Raw genomic sequence first — 21,423 nt, forward strand, 5'->3', positions numbered from 1 at the left:
TAGGTGACAGTCAATTCTTCCTTATTAGGACTGCCTGAGGTTTGTGATGTTGGGCCAGATTTGCCAAAAGCTTATTAAAACTTGCTTCATTTTTGGTTTCTGCAAATCCATTTCATTTCTCTGTGTTGTGCACTCAACAATCACTTAGAATTTGGACCTAGTCTTTGGGGTACTATTTTAGGGGTGGTAGTAGTGATGATGATAGGGTATTGACTATCACTAGTGACATTTTTATGTTTCACTGATGATTCCATTGAAATAATGGAAACTGCTGTTCCATAGCAGTTGACTGAGCACCTACTTCATTCTAGGCACTGACATAGCTGCTAGGAACAGTGGGCCCAAAGTCTCCATGCAAGAGAATGCATATCAAGGAGGGTGGTTCATAAGAAAAGCCACTGCATCAATGAATAAGCACAACAGTCCCAAGTACCAAACTCTTGCACCTTTTAGTTCTTTTTTCCCCCTCTATTTCCTCTATAGTACAAAAAAAAAAAAATCTCATATCTATTTTTTGTTATTTATTTTCTATGAAACAGTGGCATCAAAGCATCTTACAGCTTTCTTTTTGGTGCTAGGATAGTCTACGTGTTATGATGGAGGCTAAGAAGGCAATATTATGCTTCTTGTTCCATATTTTAATAATGTCCATCATTGTCCTGCAGCATTCTGGACTCTAATTTAGTAGCTAACGAGCATGGGTTTCTGGCTGCCAGATCTTACTAACTGCACACTATGTAACTGTAGGCTCATAGTTTACCTCTGAGATCTGTCAGAGTCAAACAAGGAATCAGAACCCTGGGGGCATAATTGAGACTGATTCTTCCCATCTTATGATGGATTTGTATTCTTTGCGTATTGTGGTGCTGCTGGGGATTTGAGACTTTGCCCCAGGAGCTAATGGCCTCTTAATGTGTAAAAACTACTGCGAGTGTATGTGCGCTTAAAAATGGTTAATGTTTGTTCCTATTCATGAGGTACCTATGTTATGTTCCACTCAAAGGATCAGCCCCAGTGTGCTTTTCAGTGATTTCTGTCCAGAACAGCTGGCTCATTGTTAACCATGGTAGCCTATTAGCCATTTTTAAATTAAACACATTCAGAGCCTAACTTTTTCATTAAAAAAATTTTTTATACTCAAAAATTATAGTGTAAAATTCACTTTTTGGTGTACTGTTCTTTGAGTTCTCTCTCTTTATTTTTATACCTGTTTCTTTTCTTTTGAAGCAGTTTTAGGTTTTAATAAAAATTGAGAAGGAGGTACAGAGATTTCCCACACATTCATAGACTCCTCAATTATCAATATTACTCACCAGAATGACTTTTTTTTTTTTTTTTTCACCAAAGATGAACCTACATTGACACATTATAATCATCCAAACCCATAGTTTACCTTAGGGTTCGTTCTTGGTATTATGCATTCTGTGGGTTCGGACAAGTGTATAATGACACATATTCATAATTATAATATACAGAATATTTTTACTGCCCCCCAAATCCTCTATGCTCTGCCTATTTATATCTTTCTCCCACCCCACTCCCATTAACCCCTAATCTTTTTACTGTCTCCATAGTTTTGCCTTTTTCCGAATGTCCTATAGTTGGAATCATACATTCTGTAGCCTTTTCAGATTGGCTTCTTGCACTTAGTAATATGCATCTAAGTTTCCTCCATGTCTTTTCATGACTTGGTAGCTCATTTGTTTTTAGCACTGAATAATATTTCACTGTCTGGATGTACCACACTTAACCATTCACCCACTTCACTCTTTTTCTTGGGTATGAGATGCATTTTTATGTACCCTCTTCTTTAAACATCTAAAGTGAACCCAGCCTTTCAGAATTATATCGACTCTTCCCTTTCCAGGACATAAGCATTTAGAAGCAATAGCAAAGCAGTGGGACAATCATGGGAAGTTACTGGGACTTGGGCAAAGCTATTTATTTTTTTAAAAACATTTTTTATGTTTTTAAATATATACATATATATATATTATTGATTCAGAGAGGAAGGGAGAGGGAAAGAGAGATAGAAACATCAACGATGAGAGAGAATCATTGATTGTTGACCAGAGCTCTTTAAAAAACAAAATGAAACAAAAGCCTAGCAGAACGTTCCAAATTGTATATTATCTTTTTTCCATATCCGTTTACTTTGATTTTTTTCTGTAGCTTTATTTAAAGAAAGTCTTTTGTAAGTAGCATATTTGTAAGGTTTTTAAAAATCTAGTCTGACAGTGTCTGTCATTTAGGGGATTTCAGTGTGGTTATATTTTTAATGTAATTACTCATATTTGGGTTTACATCTGCTCTCATATTATTTGTTTTGTATTTGTCCTATCTGCCCCCGTCCCTTCTTTCTTGTCTTCTTTTGGGTAAATCAAGTATTTTTTTGTTATTCCACTTTTTCTCTTCTGGTAGCTTGTCAGTTACACATTTTTTACTTTACTCTGTGTGGATACCATGGAGATTACAACATGAAGACTTCAGTTATGAGAGACATTTTATAAATGTGCACTTCTTACTGTTTCCAAACAGTATAACAGCCTCAGAAGACTTTAGCCCTGTTTAGTCTTTCTTGCATTATGTGTGTGTTTTTTTTGTCATGAATTTTAACACTGTACATTTCTTAACCCCAAAACACATATTTATTATGGTTTCGTGTTGATTTACCTGCAGATAAATATTTTCTGCGGTTCTTCATCTCTCCCTGCAGCTTCAGCTTCTACCTGCCATCATTTGGCCTACAGGATACTTCCTGCAGGTTCCCAGCAATAAGTTGCATGATTTGCCCGTTGTCTTTGAAGGATAGCTAGTTGCAAAATAGAATTGAAGCTTGACAGTTAATTTTCCTTCAGTACTTGCATGCCTGGGTTTATGTTTCCCCTGCTGAACAGCAAAGGAGATGATGTGATTTTATTTTAAAATCTATATTACATAAGAAATGATGTGTGCAATATTATACCCGGCACTTTGGGCAATGCAGAGACGAATAAGTAAGACAGTCAGTGCCGTCAAGGGTAGTTTGTAGTTGATGGGAGAAATTTAGACAGACCAATATAATTTAAGGGAGTAAATCCACCAAGAGTGGGCGGAGGGAGTACTGGATGTACAACTAATCAGCCAGTAAGGCTCCAGATCGCAACATCAGTGTGGAGGTGTGTGCCAGGTTAAATTTCTGTCTGGCAGCTTCTCACTTTATGGTAAATTCTTTGGCCTCTCTGCCTCAGTTTTTTCCTGAGAAAACGGGGACACGATTAGGGCCTGTCCTGTGAGCTTGTTGTGAGAATTAGGTATGACCCACAGTCAGCACTTACTGCCTATACTATTAATAGTTGCAGTCATTTCCAGGCCCTGGAGGTAAGAGAGATGGAGGAATGTTTCCTGACAGCTCCAACGCATACATGTAATAGATCCTTTAAATCCTGCCACGAGGGTCCCTTCGTGTCGGGTAGGGAGGTACTCCCAACTCCAAGGCTGCTTAGAGTGCATGGTGGAGCACAAGGGCGGCCATCTGGGTTCAGTACCCAAGGACTGGACATTCCAGCGCATGGTAACTATTTCTTTCTCCCTGGGCGAATGTTCCTCGGCCGGCAGGGATGGTTTCTCTAGTGGAGAAACAAAGGTGATGGTATGTGTGCAGATAACAGTCTGTGCTTTCAATAGCTGTCAGAAAAGGGAAACAAAATTGAGCAACTGAATGTCTGGGTTCCCTTTTATGCTTTTTTCTTTTTGAAACGTTGCATATGTAGATAGGCTTAATGAGTGCAACCCGGCCCTCCCCCCAAACCCCCCAAAAGACACACGCACCTCGAAGGGGGTGAATTTGTTTGCATTTTTATTGATTTAGATTTTTCTGTTTAAAATGGGACTTCAAGTGTTATCAGAATTAAATGAGGTAATAGCCTGCTAAATTGTGGGATGTGGAAAAGTGAGGTATTAAAGTGATGCTTAGTGGGATTTGAATTCCAGCCTTCCTTTGTTGTTGCCTTTTGAAAAGGGGAAGAAGAAGGAATTTTGTGTACATGTAAAAATGATAATGTTAAAAACAACCACAATAATTTAAAATAATACAGAGTGTTACTTTAGTTGTCTGCTTTGACCAGAGATTCACAAGTGTAAAGAATTGATCTGATCCCTCCTTCCGTCCTTCCATAAGGTTAGGTAGGTAAAAGCCACGCTGTAACTTAACAACTAATGGAACTGAAGCCAATGTTGTTGTTATTGACTTATATGTGGTAGAATGATTTGATTATTTCTAAGGGTATCTTATCCTTTCCAGAAACCACATGGAATACATCCCAGAGACAGAACGCCACCACCCCCCCCCCCCCCCCCACCCCCCAGCCCCCTCACCTTTGTCTTTCTCTCGGCTACAGTAAACTCTTTGTTGGAGGCTGGGTGGCTTCGCTCTGTAAAATCAGCTGCGAGATTTACAGTGAGAAGAGCACTGGGCATGGTCTTGGCTTCTGCCGCAGAGGGAGCTACAGTTACTGGGCTTTGCTTACACCTGCAGGATGCAGCTGTCCTTACCCAAGACCTGCCCGAGACCAGCCACTCTCAGAAATGTACTGCAGTGAGGACGAGTTGAGGCAAATACCAGCTGTACACTTAACTGTTGGCTTCTTGGCTATTCCAGTTTGTCTTTGTCGTCACTTTGCCAGTTGGTCGTCTCTTATAAAATAGGGATTGTTGTCCTAAGGCCTTAAGATGTTGGCTCAGCTTGCATGGATCTAGTAGCGCCTGCCTTCCGTTGTGGGGCCATGTGAGGTCAGGTTACTTAATTTGTGGGGAACCTCTGGGGTGATGAGGAGACCTTATAAAAGGATTGCTGACACACAACAGGCCCAGGGACACTGAACGACGCTTGTGTGTAAGGTGGTCATTGTGCATAGGGAAGTGATGTCCGTGAATAAGCCTTTAGAGTGTGAATGACATTTCAGGCTGTACTACTTCTTATCATCTTTTAAGGTTTCATTCAGTTAGTCCACGACCTTTGGTCAAGCACCAGCTGGGGCCCTGGTACCATGTAAAGAAGAAAAGTGGGCCCTGCCTTTCACAGCTCGAGAGCCGAGATGGAGACACGTGTGCAAATGATTACAGTTCAGTGGGATAAGCAAATGTTAAATAGAAGTGTGGGTGCACAAGGACATATAAGATAGTATCAGAAAGCAGGAATACCCCCCCCCCCCCACACACACACACATAAGAAACAAGAGCAGGTATGCATTAGTTGATTTGAAAGTCATTAAAACAAACAGACTGTGTTTTCAAGACTATATTTTGGTCTTTTCCGCAAGACGTTCCCATCCGGTTTCTGCCTAGGGAGCCCCCCCTCCCTGCTTTTTCACACGAGGGGCTTCTCAAGCCTTTGATTCTGCAAAGAACGTCTGATTTACTCAGAATCTTGTTTTGTTTGCTCAGTCGCAAGCTTTTCAGAAACCATTCACTGATCTGTGATATTAAAAGTATAGGAACAAGGTGCCACTTCATGTCGAGTGCTGGGTTTGGATTTTGCATCTCCAAGAACTAATGGAAGGGACTGACAAATTGAACAGTTTGCTTTTGTTCTTCTGGATTCGGTTTGATCGTGCTTTAGGCACCTACTGTGTGACCTTGGGCAAATCCTGTTGTGTCTCCAAGCCTCAGTTTTTTTCGTAGTTGCCTTGTTACTAGTAAGTATCTGGTGAGGACTAGAGATAGTGAGTGTAGTAGTGTATACGAAGATAGCGAGTGTATATACTAGATACAGTGAACATAAATGCGTCGTCCTGCACTTGACATATAGTAGGGCACAGTGTATCCTATGTTAGAACTTGAATTCCACATTCTTTTTTTTGGACTCAAGAGCAAATAATACCACTCTGCTTTCAATAATGCACATTAAGGAGAAAGGAAAGCATTATTTGCTGAGTATCTATTGTGTCCCAAACACCATCTGAGTGCTTTACATCTGTGCTTATCTAGCAAGCTTCATGGTCATGCGAGGTATAGGTAGGTAATGGAATTAAAATGTGTTCTGTATTTTGTTGAAGGCCATGTCAGTTGTAAAATGTACCAAATAGGATAAGAAAGAAATAAAAATACTGCCAATTATAGTTGTAAGATACATCCCCATTTCAGAGATGTTAAAATGTGAAAAATATGCATCATAGAATTAATGAAATGTAGTAGTTGAGTTTGAGGTATTCAGGTTACAAAAAGAAAAGTTGGGGAAACAGATTTTTGGGGTCTTGCCATCGATGTACTCTCCCTTCCCAACACACACATATACACATGCCTCTTTTTTCCCCCAGTAGCCTTTAAGGTTGAAATGGTTTAACACAAGCAATTAATTTAGTAAATATTCTTAGAACACCCATTGTATTTTGAGCCCTGCACCAAGCATTGACGATATTAAATGAAACACACACACACCAAAACATAAAAACACAATCATCCCTCCAGATGCTGACATTTTTAGAGGAGGGATAGGTTGGTGAGCCAACCTTTAGGATATATTCTGTGAAATTGTTATGTAGATGATTTGAGGTGGGCTTTTATTTTCTTCTGGAGACATGTGCTCAACATCCAGAAAAGGCTGAGTCTCTCAGTTGATGACATTTTCAGCCTGTTCTACACACTTCCTGGCTTTCTCAGAAGGTTCATTGGGAAGAAATCAGAATCAATATTGTGAAAAGAAGCGTATTTTCTTCATCAGTTACCAGAGCTGAAGATCATATTTTCATTTTTTAAAAGCCAAAACATAATCTGGATAAAGCTTAGTAGCTTCCACTGTTGGCCTAGCTTCTCCACCCATGGTTGTGAGTTATAGCTCAAGTGCTAATAGTGGGTACACTTGCTGATGAGGAATTGTAGCAAGTTTTATTATATCCCAATTAATTTCAACATTTGAATTGCTTTTCCCTCACAATTTCCTTGAAACAGCTATCACTCATGATTTTCCCATGAAAAAATTGCCACAGGGGGAATTTTGATTTCTCCACAGTTGGGCTTTCAGGGGATAAGCTGGAATAACCACTCATTCATTTAGAGTGGCTTATCACCCAAAAACTACTAGGGAAAAAAATGGGAATTTTTTATAATTTCAATAGGAGGTAAAGCTCTTCTGAGAGTAATATGAAACGCAGAAACTATACAAGAAAGATTTAACTACTTAACTGTGTGAGCTGGAAGACATGCAAATCTAAAGACTAAATAACTGGGAGTAGTTATTTGCAATGTGAGATTAATTTCCTTGAAAAAAATGAAGAGCTTTTATAAATTAACTAAAACACCAACAACTCAAAAGGAAAATGGGCAGTCTGTGAACAAGGTAGTTCACACAAAAGAAAATACTAAAGGCTTTTAAAGGTATACAGATTTTAAGCCTCGTTCCTAATAAGAAAAGTTCGAATCAACACCTACAGAGATATAATTTTAACCACTCAGACTGGCGAAGAGGGAAAAGTGTGGCCTTGAAAATTCTTGTGTTGTGAGGGAACAGAGAAAGAACAGCGTCCACTGATAATGGGTGTGTGCAGTGGCCCAGTCCCCGTGGCGGGCCATCTGGCGTTAGCTACCAGAGTAACTGTCAGTTGACCATTGACATTCCATTTCTAGCAACAGGTCCTGCAAGTGTTCCTTAGACCATCATTTGTAATAACAGGAGGCAAATAACACAAATGCCCTCCAATAGAGAGCTGGTTATGTAAGTCATGGAACATCCATGCAGTGAGACAATATGAACTTGTCTAAAAGAGTGACTCAGATCTGTATGTGCTAACCCCAAGAACTGCATTTAAATGGGAAAAGGCAAAGTGTAGAACAATGCGTACACTGTGTCACATATTGTAAAAAAGAATGTAAAAAAATTGTAACAAATGAAAAGGAAGAGCTGGGGTGGGGTGGGAAAATATATGTACCTCTTTATTGGTGTGAGTGTAGAGTATTTCTGGAAGTACACAGGGAATTGGTAATGGTGGTTACCACCCGGGAGTGGAACTGAGTAGCTGAGACCTCGAAGCCAGAGGTTGAAGTCAGTGGTTAGCGAGGGAGAAGTCTATTTCTTTTGAACCTTTGGAATAGTGTACCGCATATAGTGCAATTATGATGACATGAATCCAATGGACCATTTTATGAAATAATGCTAATCTAATCAAATGTGGCAAGTTCAAAACATTTGAGTCACAGATGAGCTCGAGCCTTCTTACATCAAAGTCACGCGTTTCCTGTGAACTTTCTATCCTCCGCAATGTCTTATGGCATGCTTTGTGCAACTTTCTTTTTCATGGTTAGAATTGTCCAAAGGCTTTTTTGTGGAAAGGCTTCCTAATAGGTCTCATTCAGTGAAGTTTAGGACACACTGAAGAGGAGATCATTTCCAACAGCATGATCTCCTCACGTCTCCATGGGGCTGAGCTCTTAGAGGCGCGGCAGTACGTTCGAATGTGAGTGGACTCTGACTCTGAACCAAGGGAGCCAGCCTGCTTTGTTGAGAGCCAGTGAGTCAGCTCAGGGCCGCAGCCTTACTGTTGATGTCAGCGGCCGGACAGCTTGCAGACACAGGCACCAGCAGCTGGGCGGGGCACGCCCTGCCCTCCTCCCTCCAGAGCCGGCTGGTTCTTACCAGCTTTGGCAGCTCTGCACAGCACTCCTACTTGTGTGACTTCCTGTGGTTTCCCCCCAGGCTTCCAGAAGAGGAACAATTCCCTTGCTTAGGGCAAAGGATTGGCCACTTACACCTTGACTTAAATGTAGGTGGATGTTGTAGCCTTCAGGATGTGTAGCCTTTTGAAATTAACTCTTAGAAGTGATCAGAATTCGCAGATGACCTATACTGTATACACAAGACTAGAGCAGCTACCTTCACCTGCGTTTGGGGCACTTAAGGGAAAAACACACCATGACCAGCTAGGCTGGACTAAAGTTTAAATATAATCTTACGTAAGGTTGCAGTTGAAACAAAATCCTTTCATTATCCAATGCTTGGACAGATTTAGGGTGGGTGAGGGTTTTTTTTTTTTTTTTTTTAAATAACTAACTCCCCAGCGGTTTTGGCAGTTTTTCAGTCAAGTTCATCCTGTGAGCCTCTTGAGGGTGGGAGAATTCACTCTGCAGGCTCTGCTCCCCACTCACCTGGGCAGCATAGTGTTCATTGGGTTCTGCAACCCCTGTGGTCTGGTGCATCTTGGCAACCACTCTTATTCCAGCGTCTACACTATGATCTCCAATTGTTACCAGAAGGACGACCTGACCCTTGGTGGGTCTGCCTAGGGCCAGCCAGTAAGTAGTGTGTGGGTTCTTGACTTCGTGCAGGAAAAATTTCACAACGCGAGTCCAGGTGACTGTGAGGGAACATTTATTAAAGCCGGGGAGGTAAAACAAGGAAGGGCTTAGCATAGACCAGTGGTTCCCAACGTGGGGCACATGCCTTACAGGGGGGCAACTTAATTTTTAACGGGGGCAATTCGAGAATGAGTTATTAATAGTGATTTTTTTTTTGCATTTCTTGTGGTTCTAAGGGCCTCATATACAGTAGTATATAAATATATTTTGTGACATTTACTAGTATACATTTCAGTTCGCTATTATATGTTTTGAAACTTTATTTGCTATCTTTTCATAATCACTTCATATTATTATTTTTTTTAACAATTTCTTAGTGATTTCTTCCTCAGTACTTCAACTGTCCTTTCGTTCTTTTATTTTTCTCTTTCCTGGATGCCATATTCTTTGGAAGCTTGCTTAGACCATGTTAATGGCCTTTTAGGTTTCCTCCACGTGAATAGGAGTTCACTTTTTGAATAAGAATCATATGTCACAGGGGAGGCATCAGGACTCCAGAGATGCTTAGGTGGGGCATGGCCAGAAAAAGGTTGGGAACTACTGGCATAGAAGAAGCAACAGGAGAGCCCATGCTAGGCTGCCCTCGCTGTCTGTGAAAACAGAGAAAAGCGACCTGGGATCAGGTCCAGCGGAGCCTGGTATGAGCTGCCAGCTGCTGCTGCCCATTGCTCCCCTGGTTCAAGCCTTGTGGGGTCCTTTAGGGTTTAGAAAATGCATGCCTTGGGGGAAGAAGAGGGAAAAGAGGAATAGCAGGGCTGCTCCCCAAAGAGAGAACATGAAATGGGTACTCTGTCATGAGGCTTTATCTCTTTCTTTCAGGGGAGGGTTTCAGCAGAATGTTAGTCAGTTTTCTAGGTGTGCTCTTCCAGGGCTGGTCAGTGTCAGTGACTGTCATTAGTCATCGAAGCTGGTCCTGGTGTCACCCACCTGGTTTTGCTGCTTTTCTGGATCTGGAGCTGAAATATAACTGAGGCCTGGATGCTATCTCTAGGAAGGCGACCTTCTGTATCTGCTGTAAATTGTTCTGTCGGTTTGTTCAGCTTATCTATCTCAGTTTCCCTATTCCACTTATCGTGGCTTACTGGACTGTGTCACAATGACCTCAGGGAGCTCTAGACAGCCTAAGGTCAACAATGTCTGCTTGCCAGTGGATCATTTTAGATTTAAGTGTCAGCCTGTTCCCTACCTATACAATGGAAGCACTCCTTGCTCCCTTTCCTGTGATCTGGGCCGGGCAGAAGAAAAAAGCAGGAAAGACAACAAAAGCCTAAACAATGAAAAGACGAGGAAAAGTTTGGGGAATTTTTGTCATAAGCTTATTTGGCTCTTAGCCCATGTTTTAAATTTGTTTTCCTGAGTTTTAAAAATAAGACTTACCAAACAAAGTGGAAAGCACAGTACAACAACCACCTATAAATGCATCAGCTCGATTCAATAATTCTTTGCATTTTATCATTTTGCTTTATATATATGTGAGTGTATATTTGTAGTACATATTTTCATTTCTAAGACTTCCTCCAAATTTCTGATAACTGATAACCTAACTCTTTAAAAAAAAAAGTTTAAAAATCAGCATCTGTCTATTTTCCTCAACTTTTTTCTTTTTGTTTTGCAAAAATTATGCCGAGTAAATGTGGATTATCCTTGCCCAAATCCCTACTCTGGGATGGGTATAACAAGAATTCACACTCAGAAGAATCTAAAAATCATAGTCACCTATTGATTGAGACAGGTTGGTAAGCCAGGACAAGTGGGATAGGGAAACTGAGATAGTTAAACCGCCAAGCAGTTTACAGCCATTTAATAAACCGAAAAATCCTATCTTCCCTAACCAAGGACACTTAAGAGTAAGTAGTTTACACTCCCCAGCCAGAGGGTGAATAACTTACATCACCCTCCTCAGGAGATAACAAATCCAATCAGTGCCATTTGTGTCAAACACACCTGAGGACGGATGAAGTCGGGGGAATAAATCTGATTTTGGTGCATCAGCATAAAGCTGATGAGTATTGTGTTGAGGTCCTCCCCTAAGCAATCAGCCTTTAAAACCCCCAGGAATGTTAACCTCTGCCTTTCTCTCTCCTAAGCTTCAAGGGCCCTTCTATTACCTCTAACTTTCTGAATAAACTTGCTCTTATAATTTGAGTTCTTGGCTCTGAAATCTTTCTTTGCCAAACAAACTCAAGAACCGAGGTCCAATTTCGCTAACACCGCCTGTAAAACTGTCATTTAGGATTTTAAAGAAACCTGCCTCGATTTTTCTTTTTTTCTCGGGGCGGTGTATTTGGTTTTTTGTTTGTTTGTTTGTTTGTTTGTTTTAAGGGAGAAATCATTGTTTATAGGTATTTCCTTGGTATCAGGGCTGGTAACCCTGATTATCTGAGCCCTCATTTATAGCTGGAATCTTGGATTTGGATAACAAAGCATTTCTTATTATCTAAATTCTTATAAAAATGGACTGAATAGATTCAGATATCAAGAGATGCTTATAGGGCAAGGAGAATAATGCTTGTTTTTAGTGGAGCTCCAGTGCACTTACTTACGTAGGAGGTCATGAAATCTCATTTACATGAGCAGCTGGGAAAGCAGGAGAAACAAGCTTTAGCTATTATAATCCTTAAGTAGTTGTAGTTATGTATTTACTTGTGTATTAATTCCTTTGAAATAAACCTTTAATAGAAATGGAATTTGTTTTTTTTTAAACAGTCACTGGTCTGTTGGATCTGAAATATTTTCCAATAGACAACAAAGTTATTGGCTACAGTTGAAGTGATTGGTATTGACAGAATCTCTCATCTTTGTCTCCAGGCAGTCAACCAGTTGGGGTGTCAGCTCTGCCATTGAGTGACAGATCCTTGCAGACCCTGTCTCTGACCCCTTCACTCTAGCTAAGGGGCCAGGGCAGCTCCTTAGACTCTTTATATTGAGTTTATAGTGTTTGTCAATTTCCCTAAATGCAGTGGGTCCAGACAGGGAAGTGACAAGGCTCCGGAAAGAGGATTAGTTGAAACTAGACAGAACCGATCTTGAATCCTGGAGCTTTGTGACCTTGATTGGGTTACTTAAACCTCTTAGAGCCTCAGTTTTCTCATCTGTAAAATGGAGCTAATAAAAAGCTACCTTAACAGTAAATGGATTACATATATTTCATGCTGGATCATTTTGCACAGTATTAATAGTGGTCCATTTCTTAATGGTCCTTTTTGCATCCTGGATCTGTGTGATAAGATGGTCAACTTAGATGGAATAGCAATTTGATTTCATTGAATTTAGCAAATAGGCTTTTTAAAAATCGTTTTTAAAGTGATGGAAATTTTTCTAAGTGTTAGATGAGGTCTGGAGGAAAAGTTTAGTTGAAAGGGTGACTTTTGACTCTAAGAAGCTTTCCTCTTGAGTCTGTCAGGCATATCTGGCTGCAGAGAGGACAAGGGGTGTCTCCTGGAATCCAAATGGGCAGTGCCAGGAGCCAGGGGGTTAAGTTGAATCATTTTAGCAGATTGGTAAGGAGCACCCAGGCTGGGTAATTACTGCTTCATTTCAGGGGGTTACTGAGGCATTGAAGTTGTTAATTAGTTTTATGAAAACAGATTGTGCATCCACAGGGAGATTGTAATTGGGTAGTAATTGAAATTAACTTGGAGGTAAACCTTAGTTGAGTGAACCAGTTGGCGGTAACTTGGAAGGAGAAAGGGATTTGGGGTGGGGGTTGGGATGGGAGTAGAGAATGAAATAGCAATAGGAAGACAAACAATAAATGACATAATTTGAACAGAGATGACCTTGTCTAGACTTTTTTGTTTAGAAACAGGGAAACAGGTCTGCAGAAGGAAATGGTTTTTCTAAGATCACACCTTCCCTTGCAATGATATTCCAGGATTTTCATGACTTTGATTTTTTAAAAGTTGACTGTGGAAAAAATGAAATGCATGCTGAAAAGGTAGCTCTGAGGCCAGAGTTCTGGGCACATTCCTGTTGGTAGAATATATTCAGGAATGCTGCTAGCTCTTAGGAGAGAAGAAAAGTGCTCTCAAAAATCTTGTTTCATGTATATACTGCCCTTTTCTTGGATAAAGCATGGAAGGACTTTCCTTTACCATTCCCGGCTCCACCCGCCCAAGGGGCTAGTGAAACACTTGACTTTCCATTTCCTAGCATCTTAGGGAAGGCCAGGCAACCAAGTGGTCTTTTGGTTTGATATGAAAAGAGGAGACTTTAGCTCCAGCTTCAGTTTCTGGTTGTGATTTGGTGGAGCACCCAGAGTGAGCACTCAGTTTGGGGGCTCTGGTTGAGGTAGGAGAGAGGGTTGTAAGGACACAGCTGGAAATGGCTCATTCCAGTACAACACGAGTACAAGTAAAATCCTCGTTCTCATAAACACGGCTACAAACCTCCGTAGCCCAGAGGTGTTCAAGCTCACACATTTCAGTCCATACCCCGTGTACTAACCGATTTGGGTGGCTCTGGAAATCAAAGGAAGATGGTCAGGTCAGCGGTGGAGCTCCTCTACGGTGTGACTCAGCTGTTGAGTCAGGGGAACCATTTATCTCTTCCCATTTCAGGTTGGACTAATAACTGCAGTCTCTGGAAGGACTAAGTGTACTTCCATGGAAAGAAACTAATCAGAAGGACATTTGGGGCTCATTTGGCCAAAATATAGTACATGCTCTTGAAGTTTCCACAATAGAACCATCTGTTTTGGGCTGGTTCTTTCTTTATTATCCCTGCCCCCTCCCCTTTTGGTCTGTCTTACTGTCTCTACCTCATTTCTCAATTGAGCCTTCCAAGATAGCATGATTACCTCATGGCTATAAAACATGGCTAAGAACCGAACTTTTCACATTTCTCCAAAGGGGCTTCAGATATCTGGTGGATACGTTTCCTTCATTGGCCAAGTTTTCCCAGGGGCCTTTCTTTTACATCTTAATATCTGCCTGACTGCAAGAGGTGTTTTTTATTTTTTATTTTTGTGTGTGTGTGTGTGGGGGGGGTTTGCCCTTTTGTGCCCATGAACATTTAACAAAAGTATAGAGAGGAGCTCAGCCAAGTAGATGCTCTTCCAACTATCCTGTTTCTTGGCTACCGATATAAATAAAAGAGGCTGCGGCCACAACATTTGCAAGTTAGCAGAAGGAAAATATACTTATCAGTGGTGACTGCTTTCAAAAATAACATTTATTGTTTTCTTAATTATAAAGTTAATATGTCCCTGCAGAGAATTTGGAAAGCTCAAAGAAGCATAAGGAATAAATTAAGTTACTCATTTTGTGCATGTTTTGAAAAGTTTACGCTCAAAGCTTTTGTAAGAAAAGACCCTCTTCTGTGGAAATCTGGCTTTCTTGTTTAGAATATCTGTCTTCTCTTTCAGTTTCTAAATCTTATTATAAGTGTTCCTCAGTTGCTATAAACTCCATACTGAACCAAGGACTTTCTGAATTAATAAAAGAAAGAATTCATTTATTCCAAATATCCTGATGATTGATTTTCTGATGAGAGCTACCACAGGTAACACAGTGCTTGAGTTACATGCTGTGTTGCAAACCAATTTTGGGGGATATTGTAAATATTAAAGTAAAGAGGAAAAAAGTAAGTTTCTAGGATCAATTTTTTTTCTTAGAGTGAAAAAATGCATATAACTTTAGAGAAATCTCGAATGCAACCAGCTACTGTGTATCCTTAGTAGAATAGATTTTCTAGAAAGATGATCTACCACTGGCTTTAGTGGTAGATGTTAGCTTAGCTCCAGTGTGGTGATGCTAAAACAATTCCTAGGGGCATTTTCATATTCACTTGACTCATTCCTAATTATAGGAGAGCATCACATCAGCATTCTGTCTTCCCAAGTTATGTTGGAAATCACATGATTAGTCCTTTGGCAAAAGTAGGGGGAGGGGATTAAATATTTAAAGTTTTGAACTGAGTTCAGGAAATAGGTGGGTGGACATCTTATTTCTTAGCCTGTTATCATGTGATTTGTGTGTGAGAATTGCTTTTTAAGCAAGAATAGTGCACTATATTGACTGACCATGTTGTCCAATGTAATGTCCCTGAGAACCAGAGTGTAGACAAGTGCTCTTTGTCTGAGTGAATGAAAACCGTGTATTGGCATGAATGGCCATGTGCATTTGCAGGGAGCAGGGGAACATGCCAGTGCCTATTGAAAGAAAATGTTAAAAGCATATACATAAAACTTATCTGTGGATCAGACGGGGGCTGCTGGGAATGTGTGTTTTCCAAGTCTTAAACTTGCACTGGAAGCAAAAGTGAGGTGTGGGTGGTTGTACAGAGGAAAAATGCTCTTGGAACAACATTAGACGTGAGGTAATCAGTGGTTTTCAGAATCTGCAGTCCACTGTAAGAATTTCTTAGGCCTTAAAGGTTGTAAAAGAGGCAGTTGTGTTTGCTTTATGCGTTTTACAACTATTCAACGTGATGCTTTGAAAGGAGGGTCAGTGTCTTCTTGGCTGAGGAACTTGAAGTTGACTAGTGTGAGTGAAGTCTGAGGGTTCTAATGAGTAGTGATTAACAGCTCTGGGAAGAGTGTTCATCCCTGAACCCTGCCCTGTGTGACCTGCTCCCAGATTTTCATCCATGCCAGAAGAGCCAATGAAAAGATAAAGTCAATGGACTAGGAAATACCACAAGTACCTGCCAGAGTCCTGAAGTATAGTGTCAAACGACAGGGCTGTGTAGAGATGGCAGGCAGACCTGAGGTGAACACTGATTTTCTCCCAGTAGCTGTGTGACCTTATTTCACCTGTAAAATGGGGTGATAACACTATCACTTCCCCCATCTCCACTATACACCGGGTACAGCCTTGATTCTACCTCACCTGGCCAAAGTTGCAGCATGCTGTCATCCTACCTTGATTCTTGTCAGCACACCAGCCCGGGTGGCCATGAAGCTCACTCTCTCCATCAGAAACCATCTCGTGTTTGCTTTTTGTTATGTCTCTCTGGTGCCCACTACAGAAGGCAAGCTTCGTGCTCATGCTTTGGGTGCTCTGAGCTAGTTTGAAATGGAAATCAGGAAACCTAGAATCTAGACTTAGTGCTGGCGCTTACTGGTTGGGAGTCCTTAATTAAGTCACTTCTGGAGGCTTCGGTTTCCTTACTTGTAAAGAGGTGTAATTAGTTTGCTAGGGCTTCCATAAGAAAGCACAGACTGGGAAGCTTAAACAACAGAAATTTATTTCCTCACAATTTTGAAGGCTAGACCTTTGAGATCAAGGTGTCACCAGGGTTGATGCCTTCTGAGGCTTCTCTCGGAGAAGATGTCGTCTCCCCCCTGTGTCTTCACATGATCTTCCCTCTGTGTGTGTCTGTGCCTTCTTATAAGGACAACAGTCATACTGGATCAGCACCCAATTGTACCTCAATTATCTCCTTAAGATTTTCTTAAAATTTTATTGTTTTGAGAGAAAAAGAGAGAGATTGATTTATTGTTCTACTTATTTATTTATTCGCTGGTTGATTCTTGTATGTGCCCTGACTGGGGATTGAACTCACAACCTTGGCATAGGACAATGCTCTAACCAGAGCCACCTGGCCAGGGCTCACTTACTTCTTCAAAGGCTCTATCTCTGAATGCAGCCATATTCTGAGATACGGGGAGTTACAGCTTCAACATATGAATTGGAGATGGAGGGGTATAATTCAAACCATATCAGAGAGGAGTATACCAGTTATTATCTAAGACCTTTTCTAGCTCTACAAAATTACACTATAAGTTGGAGATCTTCCCCTTTGTTCCCTGTTCAGTTCTACTCCTATGAGGTGACAGCTCGATATATATGCTCCCGATTTTTAATGCTCATACATATTCTTATGTATATTTTTGAAGGGTTTAAAAGTCTATGTGGTCCTGGCCTGTGTAGCTTAGTTGGTTGAGCATCATCCCAGGCACTGAAAGGTTGCTGGTTCGATTCCTGGTCAGGGCACATGCTTGGGTTTTGAGCTCTATCTAGTGGGAGTGTGCAGATGGCAACCGATTGATGTTCCTCTCTCACATCGATGTTGCTCGCTCTCTCCCTTCCTCTCTCTCTAAAAAATCAATAAAATTTTTCTTTCAAGTGTTGTGTATGGTGAGTTTGTGTGTGTTTAACAATAATATAAGTTAGTAAGGGCTGTCAATGGGAGACTTTATCTATAAAATATTAAATGAGACAGAAAAGCATCTGAGAACATTTTAATTTCATTTTCTTTCTCTGTGACTTTTAAGTATATCATTAAACACATTCTTTTTGTTGTTCCCTCCCACAGCTGGATGCCGACAAACTGGCTCTCCCGATGAGCCCCAGCCCACTTAGCCCGAGCCCCATCCCCAGCCCCAACCCGAAACTTGAGAATTCCACCCTCCTGACCGTGGAGCCCTCCCCGCTGGAGAAGAGCAAGGGCTTCTTTGTGGACGAGTCCGAGCCCCTTCTTCGCTGCGACTCCACATCCAGTGGCTCCTCTGCGCTGAGCAGGACGGGCTCCTTTATTACCAAAGGTACAGCCATGAAACCTTCCCCATAAGAGCCCTCAGGACGCCTCCCTGCCACTTCCACAGTCCTAGGGAACCTGTCCCAGCAACGTGATAAGGCCGGCCCGGGAGAAATCATGTCATTAGCCAGTGGGGATCCACGTGGAAACTCTTGACAGCCCTGGCTGTCTGTCTGAGAGCCTGTGCTCCTGGAGTGTCCGTCACCCTTGATCCTCATGCTATCAAATGTGTGTTTCAGAAAAGGTCCTATAAAATGTAGTCTGGCAGGTTTTCTGAAAATTATTTACCAGGCTTGCAGAACCCACGGATTTAAAGCATTAGCCTCTCTTGAGTGGCTGAAGTATAGGTTTTAGTGACTCGAATTAAAGTTCACTGTTAAGCTTAGTTGTAAATAACAATATTTTAAGCATTGTGAGTTGGTACTTTTGGTACATAATTTGCCACTTTCAGTTTTTAACAGCAGAGTTAGGAATTAACATGCACACTATATCGATGACAGATATTTTGTTAGGAATTTCCTAGTTTGTTTAATTCCAGTTATATTTTAGTGAAGGATTATATTTTATGTTCTATTTTATAATTCATAAAATATGTTCTATTTTACATACTAATATTTTAAATACTTTACATATTTATATTTATCTATTTTATACTTATGTAAAATATTTATATTTTGTGTTATATTTTAGAGAAAGCTTTTTAAAAAATATTTTTATTGATATTTGAGAGGAAGGGAGGGGGGGAGAGAGAGAGAGAGAAATATAAATGATGAGAAAGAATCATTGATTGGCTGCCTTCTGCATGCCACCGACTGGGGATCAAGCCAACAACTTAGGCATGTGCCATGACCTCCTGGTTCATAGGTCGACATTCAACTACTGAGCCATGCCGGCCAGGTGAGAAAGATTTTGGTAATAACTAGTGGCCTGGTGTACAGATTTGTGCACATTGAAAGGGAATCTGGTGTGGGTGAACCAGATTCAGGCCCGATAGGGCCCCATCAGCAAGCTAACCCACGGGCTATTCCGTGAGGAATTGGGCTCCCTCCTCCCTCCTCTCTGGGTCCGGGGTGCTGGTGAACCAGATTCGGGGTTGACAGGGCCCCAGCAGCAACCTAACCTACTAGTTGAGTGTCTGCCCCCTGGTGGTCATTGCGCATCATAGCTACTGGTCGGATTGTCGCTTAGACTTATAGATAGATAGATAGATAGATAGATAGATAGATAGATAGATAGATAGATAGATAAGTTATAGTTTCTCACACCATTGTAAGGCATGACCCAAGAAGCATTATTTTCTCATGTATGTATTTTTGCTCTTAGCAGTTCAGTTTTAAAATATGGCATCATAAGTAGACAGTCATATAATTAGATCACATTGCCTTGAAATAAACAGAGGTGAGGAGAAAGGTGGGTTGAGGTCTTTTGTTTAGTGAGCAAACTACTGATGGGGAAAATAGTAAAATATCTGAGGGAAGGGGTAGTTTTTCAGATTTTTAAAAAGGTATTACAGTATTTTCCTTCTGAGTTTTAGAAGAATTTAGAAGTCATTTAGGGTTAGGCAAAGGTCCTGTTAAAAGACACACACATCAGCAACCCATTGAAGCAGATCTTTGTCTGATCTTTATTAGGCAAATATTATTTTGTTTTCTTACATGCAATGCAAGTAAGAACTCTTGTGTTTTTCAAAATGTGTCAGAGGTTCCCTCACTCACCTTGGGGTGGTAGGTTGGGGTTAGCCTGGGGGGAGAGTGGCTGTCACTCTTAGCGGTCCTCCCTGGCCCCCAGCACAGTCCCTTTACCGCTGTCCTCTTCTCTCCCCTGTGCAGAAAAGAAGGACACGGTTTTGCGGCAGGTACGCCTGGACCCCTGTGACTTGCAGCCTATTTTTGATGACATGCTCCACATTCTGAATCCTGAGGAGCTGCGTGTGATTGAAGAGATTCCTCAGGCTGAGGACAAGCTGGACCGGCTATTTGAGATTATTGGCGTCAAGAGCCAGGAAGCCAGCCAGACCCTCCTAGACTCTGTTTATAGCCATCTTCCCGACCTGTTGTAGGACGCAGGGAAGACTGCACTCTGGAAGTTACTCATCTTAGTGTCAGGGTGGTTGATTTTCTTGTTGTTGTTGCTTTTGGTATGTGTATGTTTGCGCGTGTGTGTGTGTGTGTGTGTGTGTGTGTGTGTGTGTGTATCAGAGTAAGTATATGGCCAGTCTTTTGAGTCCTTTCCTTTTTTTTGTCGTCCCCCCCTCCCCCCCGCCCTTCTGGGAAGTTAGTTTATAAACCTTTTCAAGATATAACTGTTGCAAAATACCCACCACTAAAGTTTTTTAGGTTCCATATTTTCTCTGTTTTGCCTTCTTATGTATTTTCCAAGTTGTTCTGCGCACTTTATGTTCACTTCATGTAGCACAAATGCATTGTGACTGCTCCAGCGCACCGGACTGTGAGCCTCTTCAGCAGTGTGATGGCGCCCTGTGAATTCTGTCAGCGGTCTGCGTGTCTCAACATCCACATCTATGTTTTTTATTCTTACCATTTTTTTATGATTGTCACTTGCGAATTTTCTTAAGGGTGAAGGACATGTAAGACCCTGTCGAGTTACTGTAATTCAATGAGATGTTGCGTTGTCGTTTTCAAATGCCTTGTTGTGTTGTTCATACTCATGGCCGAAACTTGACCACACCGTTGCCAATTGTCTGGTTTTCACCTGGACACCATGTAGAATGCTTGATTACTTGTCCTCCTCTAATGCGCTCTGGGCTGGAGACGTGAAATCCTCAAGCCACCAGGACCTGCTATTTAAGTGGCTTAACAATTGGACCACCAAAGAACTTGAACTTCATCTTTTTAGGGGTCAAGCTGTTTGGGAACATATTGCTGCACTTTGGAAGGTCACAACTGAGTGTCAGGGCACCTTTTCCACAGGGAATTTGCCCCGCTTTGCTTTCAAGGTGTTTTTTTTTTAATACACACGTAGTTGACAGGTCCAGTTTGCCCTGGATCAAGGCCTTGGTCTCGGTGGGATTCCTGCATCATTCAATCACGTCAAAAGTGGCTGCAGCTGTAAGAGCTCTTGTCTGATATATTTGCACCTCTGCTTCCATTTATAAACATACTCTCTAATGCTCAGTTGTCAGATTCTAAATCAAAGGTGATGTGGACTCCCTTTGTGTGGGAGGGGTTTGTGGATAGTGGTGAGGGACTGATATCAGAAAAATGCCTTCAAGTGTACTAATTTATTAATAAATACTAGGTGTTTGTTACCTGAGTCGTCTGAGTATATTGAATCCTTGCCTTGTACATGTGCTCACCTTATAACTCTTTGATTCAGCTCTTGGGAAAGTATTTAGGCTATAAAAACCCCAGCCTTTCTATTCTGTAAATCATGCAAATTAGCAAAAGTTTGTGTCTGGAAAAGTCCCTGGAGATTCGCAGAGAAGGATTACCGAGCACTAAGTGGCCGAGCATTTCCTCATCTTTCGCTGTGTAAACCTGAGGCTCCTGTTTTTGAGATTGTCCCTATATTAAGAAATGAGGATTTAGGGGTGAAGAGGTACAAATGGTGAGGCCTTGGAGTATATTCGTCTTACTCATTTCCATCTAGGAAACT

General features: G+C 41.3%; 1 protein-coding gene across 1 annotated transcript in view; it reads left to right on the forward strand.

Moving 5' to 3' along the window:
• TNFRSF21 (TNF receptor superfamily member 21) overlaps nt 1–21,081 on the forward strand; it is a 77,790-nt gene extending 56,709 nt beyond the window's left edge. The window contains exons 5-6 of the mRNA XM_036316401.1: nt 17,587–17,815; nt 19,638–21,081. Coding sequence (XP_036172294.1) covers nt 17,587–17,815; nt 19,638–19,867 — 459 coding nt within the window. The 3' untranslated portion in view covers nt 19,868–21,081. The remainder of the gene's footprint in view (nt 1–17,586; nt 17,816–19,637) is intronic.
• The last annotated feature ends 342 nt before the right edge of the window (nt 21,082–21,423 follow it).

The sequence above is a fragment of the Myotis myotis genome, unplaced genomic scaffold (assembly GCF_014108235.1).
Source record: "Myotis myotis isolate mMyoMyo1 unplaced genomic scaffold, mMyoMyo1.p scaffold_m19_p_7, whole genome shotgun sequence".
Lineage (NCBI taxonomy): Eukaryota > Metazoa > Chordata > Mammalia > Chiroptera > Vespertilionidae > Myotis > Myotis myotis.